We start from the raw sequence: 12,392 nt of genomic DNA on the forward strand, positions 1-12,392 counted from the left end.
GATCTAGTTTGCATGTGGTTGTGTTTGCCTTAGAATAACAGATGCAAAGAACAGTTGGGCCTAAAGTTCAAAGAAAGAGACATCAGCCCCGACCCCCGAGGGGGCGGCTGTTGAACTTCAAAATCCCGGTGCTGCACTGCTGTCCTTGAGCAACGCTTCCTCGTTTGCCTTTCATCCAGTGAAATATGATCAACTCGAAAGCCGAAGGTCAACATCTGACAATGTGAAACCCCGTCTCTTCGTAATCTATTTTTCTCTGTGTACCTACAACTGAAAAAGTGTCAACAACTGTGAGAACAACAAATCACCAGTTTGCAATTAACCATCCGCCTCCATATTTACCTTACCCCCCTTTTGTTATCCGCCTTTCAGCGAAGCGCAATAGACAGAGCAAACCAAACTAGCAGCTGTGGACAGAAATCCTGGTGCTCAAACACGGTGGCTTCACTTTGATGAAATCAGTACCTTGGCCAGGGCCTCTGCACACACCCATCGGACCCGTTACAGGAAATTTGAAAGATGCTCGGTGTATCACCTTACACACGCGCGTGTCTAGCGAAACATCATTGAACGAGGCCTATAGCCTCTACATTGAAATGAGAGAGAAGAGGAGCCCAGACCAGGATATGATGACCTGTATTCATTCTACACACAATGCCACTTGTTTGAACAACCAATTGTTCATCCGTCAAGAGGTATCATTAACGGGACTATGGAGGGCTGAAGGTTTTCTTCTCTTTTAGCTCTGAGCCTAGACCTGATTTTAATATGCTTGTGGCATGGTTTGTATTACAAGCGGCAAGAGACCCGCTAAAGGAGGTGTATGATGAATATGGGATATGTTTTATATGCTATATGTTTTATATGTATATTTGTGCTTTTGGCGGCAGGCTAATAATTGGGACACTATAGGCCAGCTCCTGAGCTTTCTAGGTGCTGAACCACACAGGCCCTCTAGTCAGGAGTAGGACGCCTTGCCGAACTGTGAAAGGATAGATTCGAATCGTCTCGGCTAGTCCATTCGAGAGATTTCTGTCCGCCCTCTGTCCATGTTACATCGCTCAGTCTTAATCCTATTAGCACTCAGCCACACTGCTTTGATAAGAGCTTTACAGAGCAGCGCCTACCATTACTCCCAGTGTCGGCGGCTTAGTATAGGCTACTTCAGCTAGTCTTGAGGGTAGCAACAGGCGACGATTCATTTTATATAGAACATCGCCTTGTTTGCTCCGCAGTGCTACACATCAGAACTGCGAGTGTAGCTAAATAAAGTAGACAACATCACAAGAGGATCTGCAAGGTGTAGACCCAGGCAATGCCAAAATTTCAAGACGTCGTGCAGAAATGGGTGAGTGAACCATCTGTGAAGCCAGTAAGCTGAATCATCAGATGGACAAAACCCCATTGACAGTCAGACAGTCTTGGTAGTTTTTTGTAACAGTGAAGTGTAACAGAAAATTAATTGATTGTGAAGCAACGTCATGGCCTGTGGCAGAAGCAATGCTCGGCCAGTTTCCCTTATATCAGTGAATGTAATGTCAATCATTAAATTTTTAGATAAATGTAAAATGGACTCAATCACTCAACACTAGTATCAAGTAATGTAATACAACTGGTATGCTTGAATTCAGTACTATTTGGTTTGTTATGGCTAAAATTGTGGTTCTTTTTTTGTGATGACCACAGCGGAATACGCCAGCACACAAATTCAGGCAAAAGGACCGTGAACTCTGTATCCAAATTGGCTCTGCCTGCATTGATCAAGGAGAGACTGCCAAGGTCCTGGACTTCATCAAAGAGGAGCAGAACCAGGTATGTATATCAGTAAATAGGCCTTTCTATGTCCTTGCAGTATTTTGGGACCTGTGAATCTGATGTGAGATGGGATGTGACTGTAGAAAATTTGGCATCCATGGCAACCTGGCTCAGAAATGACAGAAAGTTCACAGTAGTATGCAAACAGTGCCCTAAGAATTTTAACTCCATTGGCAAAATGAGGCCAAATAAATAGTATAAAATGGAGGGAGGATTTTACGTGTAAAATGTCGGAATGTCTTAATGTCTGATACAATGAGTTAATGACTTGAACAGGGTAACACTTTATTTGGGTAGTTTGCCTACCGAGACAGAGAATTTCAAGTTCCGTCTTTCTAATTGTTCACCTAAACCAAACCCAATCCCTAACCTTAAATATTTATTGTAGTGAACAGAGTTTCAACAGATGGTTTGTTTATAATCTGAACATCTGTAGATGTATAGGTAGTATGCTTTTACTAAAGACCATCATGAACTCAAATACTTTTTAAACAATGTTAAAAGGATGTGCACAAAAATTATATTTAAAACATTACTCTTGATGACTGAGCTTGCTTCCCAAAGCATGCTGAATCGATAGATGGAATGATTAAGCATTAAGCGTAAATGAGAGAAATCAATGGCTGGACTTGGCTTTTCAAAGGTTAATATTGCAGGGCCTCACCTCTGGTTTCTCTGAGAAATATTGCAGCTTTTTAGCAGTGAGTGGACAAAGTGCTGGTCCACTGGGAACAGAGCAGGAGCCGTTTCACTGATGCCCTGCCTGCACTTTACCTCTCCTCGTCCCCATGCCCAAGGCACTGACCTCTGAACCCTTGGTGTTTTTGAGGGTCTGTCAGATTTCTCAACTCTGTTGGCGGCCACTCAGTGGCAGGGACGTTCAGTCCAGAGTGCGGCAACATGAATAAAGACAGGACTGTTTTTGGATTTAACTACACACTGTGGCTAGAATTGTATTACAACTCCTGCTTTTAACTCCTTGCTGTGGCACTAATTTTCACCATTTCATTCTGCCCAAAGGCATCTAAGCACTATACGCCCATATCTATGGTGTAGCTTTTAAATATATGTTACTTTAATTCTCTAGCTTGTTGTTCCCTTTACTTTTGTCTCTTTGCTGTAGGGTATAGTCAAGGCCCTTGGCCTTGGGCTACTACAGCCACTGGTCCGTGAGATCGTGAGAAGGCGGAGAAACCCTGTCCACTGTGAGGCTGCTGTCTCTCACCTAGTGCAGGTAAGAGCGCTTGCTAGTGTACATTATGGAACACATCCCATACATCTGTAACATACTCCTAATATGAATGTGAATCAAAATGCTCTGTGCAGACTCTTAAACCAAAGGAGCTATTTGACAACTTGCTTGGACAACTGGAGGACTGTGATCCTGGCGCCATCGGTGAAACAGTTATATGTCTCCTCCCGCTTCTCAAGACAGGTGATTCACCGTCTACACCCTACCCACCCTAACTTTTGTCACAATCATAACTTGCGTGGATAGATGTACCATTCGAAAATACGCCTTTACTTTGAAGTTAGAGTAAACAAATGACCGAAGTCTCTGTAGACTACGCGTCATTGTACCCCTGAAATATTACCTCTGTGTCCCCCTGCTGGTGATGAACCATAACTGCAGTTAACCAGTCCGGGCCTCTTTTCGGCAGTGCTGCTGAGGCTGGGTGGTGGCAAGGGCCAGAGTGTGGGTGCTGTGCTGGAGGCTGCGCAGAAGCAAGTGTCCCGGCTGCCCGTGCCCTACACCAGGCAGCAGGAGAAGGTGGACGCGCACGGCCTGAGCCGCTGCTGCACAGCCCTGCTGGACTTCATTCAGCCCTTTGTGGAGGAGGTGAAGAAGGGTGACTCTAAGAAAGGAGGGCCGTCGGCTGCAAAGGGTCCAGCGAATGACGAGCTGAGAGCTGATATTGTTCAATTGTGAGTGTTCTCCGTGTCTCAGTGCTTTGCCATTAGAATGAATAGAATGCATGTGTATGTCATATTCAAAAGAAGTACACATAACCCTTTCAGAATTCTGATCTCCAAAGAGAGTGTTGGTGTGCAACAAATTCTGATTTGAGTGAAAGTGTGTGAAAGTGTGAGTAAGGCCTCTTTGCTAACGTTTCCATTCTCTGCCCTCAGTTGCATGATGGGCCTGCGAGAGCCTTTGCTGCAGGCAGTACTGCAGGGCCGGAACAGCTCCTTCTGGACCTTTGCCACCGGCATCATGGTAAGACAGTGCTTGGATGTGATACTGCTGGGGTGGACCTCACTGTTCCAGGAGAGTTTCAGTCTGAACGGGGTCCTGTTACAACCCTGAACTCAAGTGAATTAATTTAAGGAGTTGTTGACCTGAGGGTTACGTCATCTTGTGTGGTCAGACTTCAGTTACAACCCAGTGGAAGGCTAACACCAAAAAAGGGTGCACACACACTAAAGCTTTCAAGGAAGGATGTTGTCTGCCTCTGCAAATCTGTGTTTCGGTTCTTCTGAACAATGCCATGATTGTATGACAAACAATTACTGGTTGTACAAACAGTGGTAAGAAAATCCAGAATATAGATAAATATGATGAGTGGACATTATATTAATTGAGTGTTTTGAAGACTGAGATAACAAATGATGTGGCTAAGCACTAGCTACTAGTAAATCATTTAAAATTATTCCAGGCCATATTGCCAGCCATCGAGAAACCCCTGCCTGTCCTCCTGTTCTACCAGCCCATGGGGAAGGGAGAGGAGCCCATCTCTAAGGCTGCAAGCTACTCTGTAGAGTCCCGTGCCTGTCTCGCCTACCTCCTTTTTGTCCAGCTCATCGCCATGGAGACATTTCCTGCAATCTTTTGGTAGGGGCGGTTGTAGATATTTGGAGGAGAGTCTTAGCTTTTTAGTATACTCGTTTAAAATACACAAAAAGAACACACAGCCACAGAGCTGGTCTCAAATCTTTTGCATCAACCAGTAAAGGGCAAGAAATCACATAGTAGTTGAACACAGCTGAACGACAGCTGAAGTCACAGTGCACCTAGGAATTAAAATTCAGCTCCTTTCTACTACATTTTGGGTGCTGCAAGAACATGTAACTGTCTGAGCCTTTCTTTCTTGTCTAGAAGGAAGACGCAAAAACAGACAAAAAAACATTTGTCGTAGTTATTTTTAACCCTGATCTGACAGTTCTTCCTCGGCTGTGCTCTAACCTGCAACAGCAATAGCAGTGGAACGTCTCAGAACTTGCAGCTCGCTGTTGTCTTTCAACCACATTATTATATCTCGCACATACATTCATGTGAAACTGACATGTCATTTCCCTTGTGGCCTACTGTGTGGAGAATGTTGAAACCACTTACAGATCTCTGTGCAGAAAGGATTCATTTGGCTCAGTCAGTGTACTGGGCTACATTTTAAACCTGCAATCTTGCTTGAAAATGTCACATCAAATAACTAACATATAACTTGTACTCTCTCCGCTTAGCCCTGTTTTTGTTCTGCAGTGCAACATGGATTACGTCAAGCTTTTGTTTACTAGGTATGCTGCCAAATACAGAGAGTTAAATTATGTTAACATTCAATAATTACTCACCAAAACAAATGGAGCATTTAATAAAACTGAAACTTTTTAAACAATTTTTCTCTAATAGGAAAGATGAATCCTGGCTTACAAAAGGCCTGGTAAGAATGCTGCAGTGCACAAACAGTATCTCGGTTAGATAAGGAGCAGTTTGATTTTGTTTTACTAAAGCCACTAGACTGGTTGTTGTGCCAGTAGCTCAAAGAGTGTGGTTGTAACCTCTGTAACCCCCTTTGTGCTGTGCTGTCAGGATCTGTGTGAGAAGAGTTTGGAGAGAGTAGAAGACAGCAGCCTGCCTGTGGAGATTCTGGAGCTCAGGGCCTTCTACACGGTGCCCCAGGTGAATGCAGGAGCAATGAGGAAGCAACTAGACAAATAATATGTAAAAAGAAAACCACAGATCAGATACCAGCTCAAAACAAATCACACAAACATGTACAGTATGGTATCCTTACACAAAATATCCAGTGTTATTCCTTCAGATGTAAACTGCATTACTAAATTACTTTAAAAAGCTGAAAAGAATAACATCTTGAGGTAATCAAAAAGGATTGGTTTCTTCACAGAACTTGGTGGAAATCATGACAGTGTGTCCGATGAAGCACTTGGTGAGCACTTGGTTTTGCAATGAAACGGTCAAAACTGTGTACATCTAATATTTTATAACATATAATATTTTATTACAAACAGTCTAAAGTGTTAGTTATTTGGCCCTCAGATAACAGTTAACCTTGGTCATGTCATCTCTTCACAGAAAACCAGGGGGCTGCATGTATTCCAGCTCTTCATAGATAAACTGAATGGAGAAGCTAAACACAGATTCTTCCGGTAAGAAAACAAAACTGTACGTTTATGTAGCTCCGTAGGCTGATGTTTTTTAAACATTAGTGCAATATCTACTCACAAAATAAACTTTGACCGTCTGTAATTAATTAAAGAGATTGTACTCATCTATTATAAATGTGTGTCAGTGTAATGTTTATTAATGAAATATTATATTCAGGATTAGAATATATTTGCCTCTTGTCTCCTTGGTTGTACTATGAAGGCTTTAACATAATGTGTAAGACCATACTATGTAATAAACAACAACAACAAATGGTGTGTCCAACTGAAGGTGCATGCTGAAAACCAGTCATCATGCTGGGGTGGAGGGGATCGTCATTAAGAACACCAAGAACCAGGTGGACCCTGCTAAGGTACTGCACCACTTTAAATGATGTAGCTGTAAACCCCTAATAAATTATGGGGTGTCCAAACTTAGCCACGCAGGGTAGAGTCCATTGAGTCCGGCTCCGGAAAACATGCTAAAGGTTTTCAATCCGTAAGAAAAACATGCATAAAAACTTCAGATCATACAAGGGCTTTAAAAAGACACATGTTGTGCAAAGTACACAAAATCACATCTGTATACAGTATGTGTTGTAAATGTAATACGTTGCTTTTTGTATCCTGTGGGTGTCCAGTGTGGGAAGGTGAGCTGCTGGTTCTCAGGGGAGCACCTGCTGTCCATGCTACAGCTGATCCTGAGCCTCCCACAGGGGCCACAGACAGACCTGCTACAGGGAATGGACAGGTAAGATATGACCGCTCTGCAGGCAACACTTTCCAATAGTGACGGATGTTGGCCTTATCTACCCATGTTAAACACAGAACTATCATCATCATCATCACTCCTCTAATACTCAAAGGTTCCAAACCACCAAGTCTCTGTGTGTTTACTCACATCTGTAATTTTTATTGAATTGCTTTCTTGTTTAAATGTGAGCCCATTCTAAATTAGTAATAAACTATGGACAGTTAATTCCCAACTACTGTTGGGTAGATCTCCCAAAAAAACATATGAAGATATTTATTTTTTCTTCATCAGAACATATTTATTCGTAACCACCATCTTACTCTGTATATGACTACCTCTCTCAAGTTACTCAACCCTCACAGGTACTCTGTCTTGATAACCACTGATTATAGACACCCTTTCTCCATCCATTCAGTGTATTCAGTCTGCCAGTAACACATAGAGACTCTAGTCGCAGCTCAGTGGTAACAGAGGCTTGGCGGGCATGTAAGGCAGTCCTGTCCTGCTTCATCATTAATGGATGTGATGCTACAGAGAGATCCTGGAGAGCTGTGCCAGTGATCCAGCACCAGGCAGATGGCAGACAGAGACACTCACATACACACACACACACACACACACACACACACACACATAGCCTCGAGGTCCAGGGACTCCGGTGTCATGTGCAGGACCACTTGCATGCTTATATCACACAATAAATGCCCCTGGACGTTAGTCCCATCTCAGCTGATGAGGCTCTCTCACGTTAATGATATGAGCATCCCCATCATTCACAGTGCCAAATGGGAAGATGCGTGGCTAATCTTGGCTCTTTGCATGAGAACTGGCTCTGGCTTTGTGTGTCTGTGTGGTGGCTGTTTTCCCATGGTTTCCCGTCGGAGCATATGTTTTGAGGCCAGAGTTGATTGCCAAAGTGTAATTGTCATTTACATCTTTTCAACAGAGTAATGGAATCCCTGAACTTGCTACGTTTTTTGCTCATCAAGGAGAAGGAACAGAGTTCTTCAGTAAGTAGTTGTCATGATTTACTGAAGTAATAAACTGGTGCTGGAAAAAAATGTACAAACACACACCGTCCTTTCTAGTAACTGAAGGTCGGTGTGAAGTTTAATATGCTTATAAAAACATTTTAAGAGAATCAAGATGAACAGTATCAGCAACACAAAAGCACACCACCACATTACCATAACCAGATTATTACGCGAAAACCACTTTGCAATCTAACTGGAAACAACATGACGATTGTGCCTTCCCCAGAAGAGCATGTGGGCAGAGTTGTGTAAGCTGTCTGACAGCTACCGGAAGGTCCTGCGTGTCTGCCTCAGCATGTCCAGGACCTACTATAGCTCTGAGCTCAAGACTCTCAGAGAGAATCAGAAGAACAAAGCAAAGGGTAGGAAGAACCAGCTTTATCTTACACATATATACATCATATAATTTAATTTTGCTTGGATTGGATGAATAAAGTTGATCGTATCTGCCTATGTCCTAGAACCGTCAAGAAAACACAGAATGTACACTCATGATCAATAACCATAATATACGTAATGTGTGAAACGTTTTCCAGAGATAAGAGAAGCTCTGAAATTGAAGAAACCAGTACGTGAAATCAATGTGAGAGACGAAAAGTTGTCCAATATGTCTGCAGTGGAACAACATCAGGTAATGTCAAACACAGATGCAGTTCAATCTCACTTAACCACCCCTGACATACAAACCCAAAGGCTGACAGATACTGGGGACAGATGGAAAGGAGGTGCCATGTGCTACCTGTGTGTAAAAGACTACACCCACACAAGTTGAACTGGAGATCACCATGACAGTTGTTGAGGTTTTCCTTGTGGTTCATTTGCAGGTTCTTCAGTGTGCAATGGTGACCTTTGACCTCATGGACAGTCTGGTGGTGAGAATAGAAGAGTTGACGGAGGACAGAGCTACGTGAGAACACTGACCTCTGCTTTCTGTACCAGAAACAGCTTTTTCATAGACACCAATATGTCCAGGTCAAAACATTTTTTTTTTTTTTTACTGAAAAGCAAGTTAACAGAACACAAGTCCAACAATCGGGATTTCCTTGAAACACAAGTTAGACTAAATGAGCAAGGTGTCATTGTAAGTGTACATTTGACAAAACTGTTATATGACATGACTGTTATCTGTAAATTCCTAACTTTAACTTGTGCAAGTTTGGATTATGAGTTTAGGAGATTTAATAAGCCTTTCAAATTACTTTAGGGCGATGTATGTGTATATGTATGAGGATTCTATGAATGCTTTGTCCATACAATCTTAGTTTTGATTTCATATAAATGTAGTTTAACCATATAGGTTTCCTTTGCTGCCATCTAGTGCTCATCCTGCTTAATCACACAAAAGCCTACTTGCCATGTGAGGACATTTTTGTTTTATACAGCTCAGTTTTACAGGAATAAAATAGAACAAGTGTGTTGTTAAATTAATTTGATCTTTATTGAGTTAACCAAGAACTATTAAATATTTAAAAGACAATAAAATGTCATCAATAACTGAATAACTGCTTTACTGACTAAAAATTCTTATAAATGTGCATACAGCTCCAGCACAGTTTACATAACTACCGACTATATTAAATAGCTGCACAGACACCAGCTGCCAACTGATCGCAAAAAAAGTTGTGTTCGGATAATCGGGAACGATCCAAGTCATCGATCCACCTGGTCTTGTTGCACTGAAATAAGCAGCATCAGACTCCAGGAGTCCAGCTGCCAGTGGGGACTGCCAGCATCTGAGTCTGAATGTCCCTCAGCAGCTCCCATACAGGACTGCGCTCAATGAGGTGAGCACGGACCAGGGACATGCGGTCTCTCACCGTGTCAACATGGGGCTTGCTGGTGGCCTGAACAGATAAACACATGCATAGAAAATAGGTGGCTTAATGATTCAATTATTTTAGTGTGAGCACTAATTCACACACAGACGCAAACTTTCAGCATGAAGCATAAGCAATGTGATGGTAAAATAAATCAAAATATATTAATTTGTATTAATCTGCAAATCTGAAAAGGAGTAGAGGAATTTCAAGTCTTAATTAAATCTTGGTAGGGAGGTTAAGGCACAGTGTACTTATTCTGTTTTCAATCTAGCTTAATCTGCGGAGCAGCTTTTTCACAAGACAGCCCATACAGTCTCTGAGGCTGTGCTTTACTCTTGCAATAACTTGATACGTGTTATTAGGTGTAGTGAACATTAGATAATTGTCCTTAGTCCTTAATTTGATGGCTGTGACCTAGGCACAAAAGCAGTCTAAGATGTATGGTTTATTTTTGGTTGGATGACTCACTTTATGAATGAAAAAGCTTTGTTGTATGCCTCTGAACATGCCCTTCCCCCTAATTTAACCTCACCTTCGCAAGAGTCAGCATCCCCTTGACCATGTTTGCATTACAGTGGACTGGAAGAATACGAAGGTTACTGCCAAAAAATCTGACACAAACAAGAAGCTATATATTAAAAAAAAAATACATCAGTATTATGATTACATACTTGCTCATTGATATGGGTTCCCTAATACTCTTAATAAAGTAGTACAAAAATTATCTTAATCTATCCAGTCACCTGGTCTGTACAGCTGCCATGACATCCCACTCTTTCTTCCCGAACATTGGAGCCTGGAGCAAGAGGAAGCAGTTTCTGTGCACCTGCACAAACTTCTGGATCTTCTCATACAGGTCAGCGTTCTCCAATGGCTCTGGAATCTCCTGAGAGACGACTAACATGAAGGCTGAACCTGTCATAGAAGCCAGGGGTCACATACATCTGCCATAGCTCCAAGTACCATTAGGGACCCCCAAATCACGATACATTCGTTATATAGTTTTAGGGGAGGCCTATGCGGTCATTTACCATTTTACAAAAAAAACTACTGAAACCACATTTGTGTTTACGTTTGGAGGGGTTAAGCCAAGGGCAGTTGCTTAATCTACAAAAAACTGACCGGGCCCCATGGGAGCACCTTCGCCAGTCGCCACCCCTCACTCAGCAGCAATAATGGAAGGATAGAGATACCTGATGCCTGTTTAAGGGGTGGCGGTGTAATGTCTCCTCTCAGAGCAGGTGGTAGGCTGCAGAGATGCTAATGGCAATATGATATAACGTCTTTGATTCCTTCATGAAAATCGTCTCAGATGCCAGCATTTAACCACAACTATGGTAGCTAGACAAGCGAGCAGGAACGGTCTGAGTTTGAGAAGCGAACGAGCAACCTACCAACTTCAGTAAATGTAATGTTACCTGAAAGGGGGAAAACGAAGGCTCCAGATGCAACACCGTCTGAAAACCGAACCCGGTGCTGTTGAGCGCTTAACAGCCTTGCCGACTCGTGATTCTGCAAAGAAAACACCCATCTAGTATTCTAGCTCAGAAGATGGATCTGACTAGCCACTGGAAAAGTTTAGTGTTAAGTTAGTTGGAAAACTATTATTCAAGGAAGGAAACCATGTGTTTACAAGAGTGAAAAAGTAATGAAAAGAGGGAAAATCTTGCTAGCTAATTTTCTTTTTAGATAATGTGAAACATAACCTTATCTAAAGATTTACAGAAAAAAAAAAAAAAAAATGTCAAGCTAAGCTGCTAATGTTTCTTCATTAACGTTACCTAACCATACTGTCACTTAGCTTAGACAAAACTCGTGTCTCTGGCCTCACATAACACCCAACTAGGCTGTCATGTGTAGGCCTATTAGAAAATTAACAATAGTTGTTACCTGAAGTGATGTGCTAACTATAACTGTAGTCTGCCATGAATTACTTATACCCTTTTGCTGGTCTGCCATGGTCATTTACTAATGCACCTCTAGATGGCACTGTCACCTGTTACTCTCATCTATGGTAGGAAGGTCATGACATAGACTGCGGTGTATTTGGTGCATGGAGCATAAAGAAATATGCGTCTTCATGAAGAAGCTCAAACTGGTAATACGTATCATTTACCTTTTCAAAATAATGCTGCATGTCCCCCTAGGGTTTACGGTATCGGACGTCACAAAACAAATGTATACAATGCATATTATCATTTCAACCACAGGTATCATACATGACATGAAATCCGTGAAAATAAATCGGTGAGCCATCCCCAACGCCCACACAAAACGTGCAAGCATACTGTTACATTTACGAGGCATTCAGTGATGCTGAATATTGAAATTTTGTGGACTAGTAGCCTAAAACTACCATACATATAGTGAGCCGGCAGCCTCGCACTGCACAGCACTCCAATGCAATTACGCTATTTAGAGTGAATATCCCGTGAGACCCGCTGGATTCATTGTCACGTACGTGAGAAATATTCAAAATCGTGAGATTTGACAAGTATGAGGTAGCATGTAATGATTCAATTGTATTTGATGTCTTGTATTGGACAAAATGAAAGTCTTTCTGACTTAAACTTTACTTTGTATCCTTAT

At 42.0% G+C, this 12,392-nt stretch overlaps 2 protein-coding genes across 2 annotated transcripts; one reads left to right on the top strand and one right to left on the bottom strand.

Moving 5' to 3' along the window:
* Positions 1 to 1,315: 1,315 nt before the first annotated feature.
* glmnb (glomulin, FKBP associated protein b) lies at positions 1,316 to 8,894 on the top strand (the record flags this gene model as incomplete). Its single annotated transcript, XM_080860244.1, has 18 exons — positions 1,316 to 1,348; positions 1,687 to 1,812; positions 2,939 to 3,049; positions 3,142 to 3,250; positions 3,477 to 3,741; positions 3,946 to 4,033; positions 4,473 to 4,648; positions 5,275 to 5,328; positions 5,441 to 5,471; positions 5,621 to 5,710; positions 5,937 to 5,978; positions 6,125 to 6,198; positions 6,488 to 6,569; positions 6,837 to 6,946; positions 7,896 to 7,959; positions 8,210 to 8,345; positions 8,520 to 8,614; positions 8,808 to 8,894. The coding sequence occupies 18 exons, from the start codon at positions 1,316 to 1,318 to the stop codon at positions 8,892 to 8,894; spliced, it is 1,773 nt and encodes a 590-aa protein (XP_080716370.1).
* Positions 8,895 to 9,674: 780 nt separating this feature from the next.
* On the bottom strand, positions 9,675 to 11,768 carry cUnh1orf146 (chromosome Un C1orf146 homolog; the record flags this gene model as incomplete). The annotated part of the gene is made up of 5 exons (XM_080833588.1): positions 9,675 to 9,827; positions 10,336 to 10,414; positions 10,547 to 10,718; positions 11,222 to 11,315; positions 11,694 to 11,768. 5 exons carry the CDS (start codon positions 11,766 to 11,768, stop codon positions 9,675 to 9,677), a joined length of 573 nt encoding a protein of 190 aa, XP_080689714.1.
* Between the last annotated feature and the right edge of the window lie 624 nt (positions 11,769 to 12,392).

Source organism: Sprattus sprattus (genome assembly GCF_963457725.1).
Source record: "Sprattus sprattus genome assembly, chromosome: 2".
In the NCBI taxonomy this organism is placed as follows: domain Eukaryota; kingdom Metazoa; phylum Chordata; class Actinopteri; order Clupeiformes; family Clupeidae; genus Sprattus; species Sprattus sprattus.